We start from the raw sequence: 1,987 nt of genomic DNA on the forward strand, positions 1-1,987 counted from the left end.
GTCAGAGATTCTCCCCCAGAATTCATTTTAAGAAAAATGACTAAGTGTTGACCTACGGTTCTGACTTACGGTCCGTAGGTCAGGTCACGGACCGTAGGTCGCGACCGTAGATCGAAGCCCCAAAAAAACCAATTCCTGATCCGATTGACGGTTGACCAGTACGGACCGTCAATCGATCTACGGTCCGTAGGTCAGGCCCGTAGATGGGTATCGACAGCCCAGAAGTTTCTGCGAATTGATGGTGGATCAACTTCAAAAAGGACATACCTCTTAGAATCAAAATTTCCTCAACATACAATAGGTTTCAACTTAAATACTCGACCCAATCATGTCTCACACAGAACAATAACTTCAACAACACCACCAAAGACATCAACAACAACTAACAACTTCAATACTTCAACAACAAATCCCATCTTTTCTCAAATCAAAGGATAAACTTGGTGTGTGTGAGGGAAAGGATCAACCCACACAAAAACTCACATACCTAATAGGGATCACCCCCGACGAAAATCCACAATGATCTTGTTGATCTCCTCTTTCTTCTCTTCTTCTTCTTCTTCTCCTTCTTCTCCTTCTTCTCTTCTTCAATCTCAAGAACCCTAACTCTTTCTCTTTCAAAAAAATGGGACAAAAATGATCCAAAGATCATCCTAATACAACAATATAATCTCAAATAATTAATTTGTGAAAAGACCAAAATGCCCTTAAATTTCCGGACGGATTTCCCTTCCAACTGCCCAACTTCTAAAGGGCATAACTCCCTCATACGAACTCGGAATCGAGCAAACTCGGTGGCGTTGGAAAGATTGTTCCACAAGCTTCACAACCATAACTGGAACTGCTCCTAACTCATCCTGATCTAGGAGTTATGACTACTCAAAGTTGGCCAAAAACTCACTGATTTCCACACTTGGCCAAATTTCCAGATTTTAAATTTTTCCAAAAAAATGACTACTTTCCAATTTCAAGCTCCTTCAAAGCCACTTCAAATTGTCGGATGTTACAATGACTTTCATTGATATATACTTTTCTGGTGGACTTTCTAAAAATTAAACTGCATTGCTTTTAGTTACATAGTTGATTTTCTTGTTATTATTCGATCTTGTATTTATGAATTTTTCTTGTACAGAGTGAGGGTACCCTGCTTGCGACAGGTTCTTACGATGGCCAAGCCAGAATCTAGAAACGATCTGGTAAGGAGAATGGAGGAAAAACTTGTTTTAAAGATTGAATGTATAAATTGCTTTCTCGTACTGACTTTTCATACAGGGGAATTGGTTAGTACTCTTAACAAACATAAAGGTCCAATCATATCTTTGAAGTGGAACAAGAAAGGTGATTATCTCCTTAGCGGTAGTATTGATACAACTGCCGTTGTTTGGAATGTGAAATCTGGAGAATTGAAGCAGCAATATGATTTTCATTCAGGTGTTTTGTTGCCCTTGTTCTGTCTCAATTATTCTTTATATTTTACCTCATATCTGAGCAAGGATAGATTTTGTTTTGTTTTGCTTATGTTCATACAACCCCATGTAGGTCCATTGCTTGATGTTTCTTGGCGAAACAATGATTCTTTTGCGACCAGCTCCGCTGATAACATGATATATGTTTGTAAAGTTGGAGAGAACAAACCAGTCAAAACGTTCTCAGGACATCAGGTGAAGACTGAAGCTTAGCATGTTATGCTTCATTCTAACATTGATGTATGCGTTGTGAATAGTCTTAAAGGGTTGTTTACTTTGCCATTGCAGAATGAAATCAATGCTATCAAGTGGGACCCCTCAGGTTCCTTGCTGGCTTCATGCTCTGATGATTCCACTGTTAAGGTAATTCCTATCTTGTCCTTCTAAAGGTTAGGCGTATGTCACGATTCGAACCGTGCAGCAGACATAATCTTGGTATTTTTCTTTAAATGGGATAAGGTAGAGAGGCGGTGCGGTGTGCCACTGGCCCTCGTGGATTTGGTCAATAATTTATTGTTTTT

General features: G+C 39.3%; 1 protein-coding gene across 1 annotated transcript in view; it reads left to right on the forward strand.

Moving 5' to 3' along the window:
- The window catches only part of LOC125862970 (WD40 repeat-containing protein HOS15-like), a 24,569-nt gene that overhangs the window by 5,139 nt on the left and 17,443 nt on the right, over window positions 1-1,987 (forward strand). Inside the window, 4 exon segments of the mRNA XM_049543101.1 lie at window positions 1,133-1,196; window positions 1,273-1,431; window positions 1,540-1,661; window positions 1,755-1,829. Coding sequence (XP_049399058.1) covers window positions 1,133-1,196; window positions 1,273-1,431; window positions 1,540-1,661; window positions 1,755-1,829 — 420 coding nt within the window.

The sequence above is a fragment of the Solanum stenotomum genome, chromosome 4, assembly GCF_019186545.1.
Source record: "Solanum stenotomum isolate F172 chromosome 4, ASM1918654v1, whole genome shotgun sequence".
Classification (NCBI taxonomy): Eukaryota; Viridiplantae; Streptophyta; class Magnoliopsida; order Solanales; family Solanaceae; genus Solanum; species Solanum stenotomum.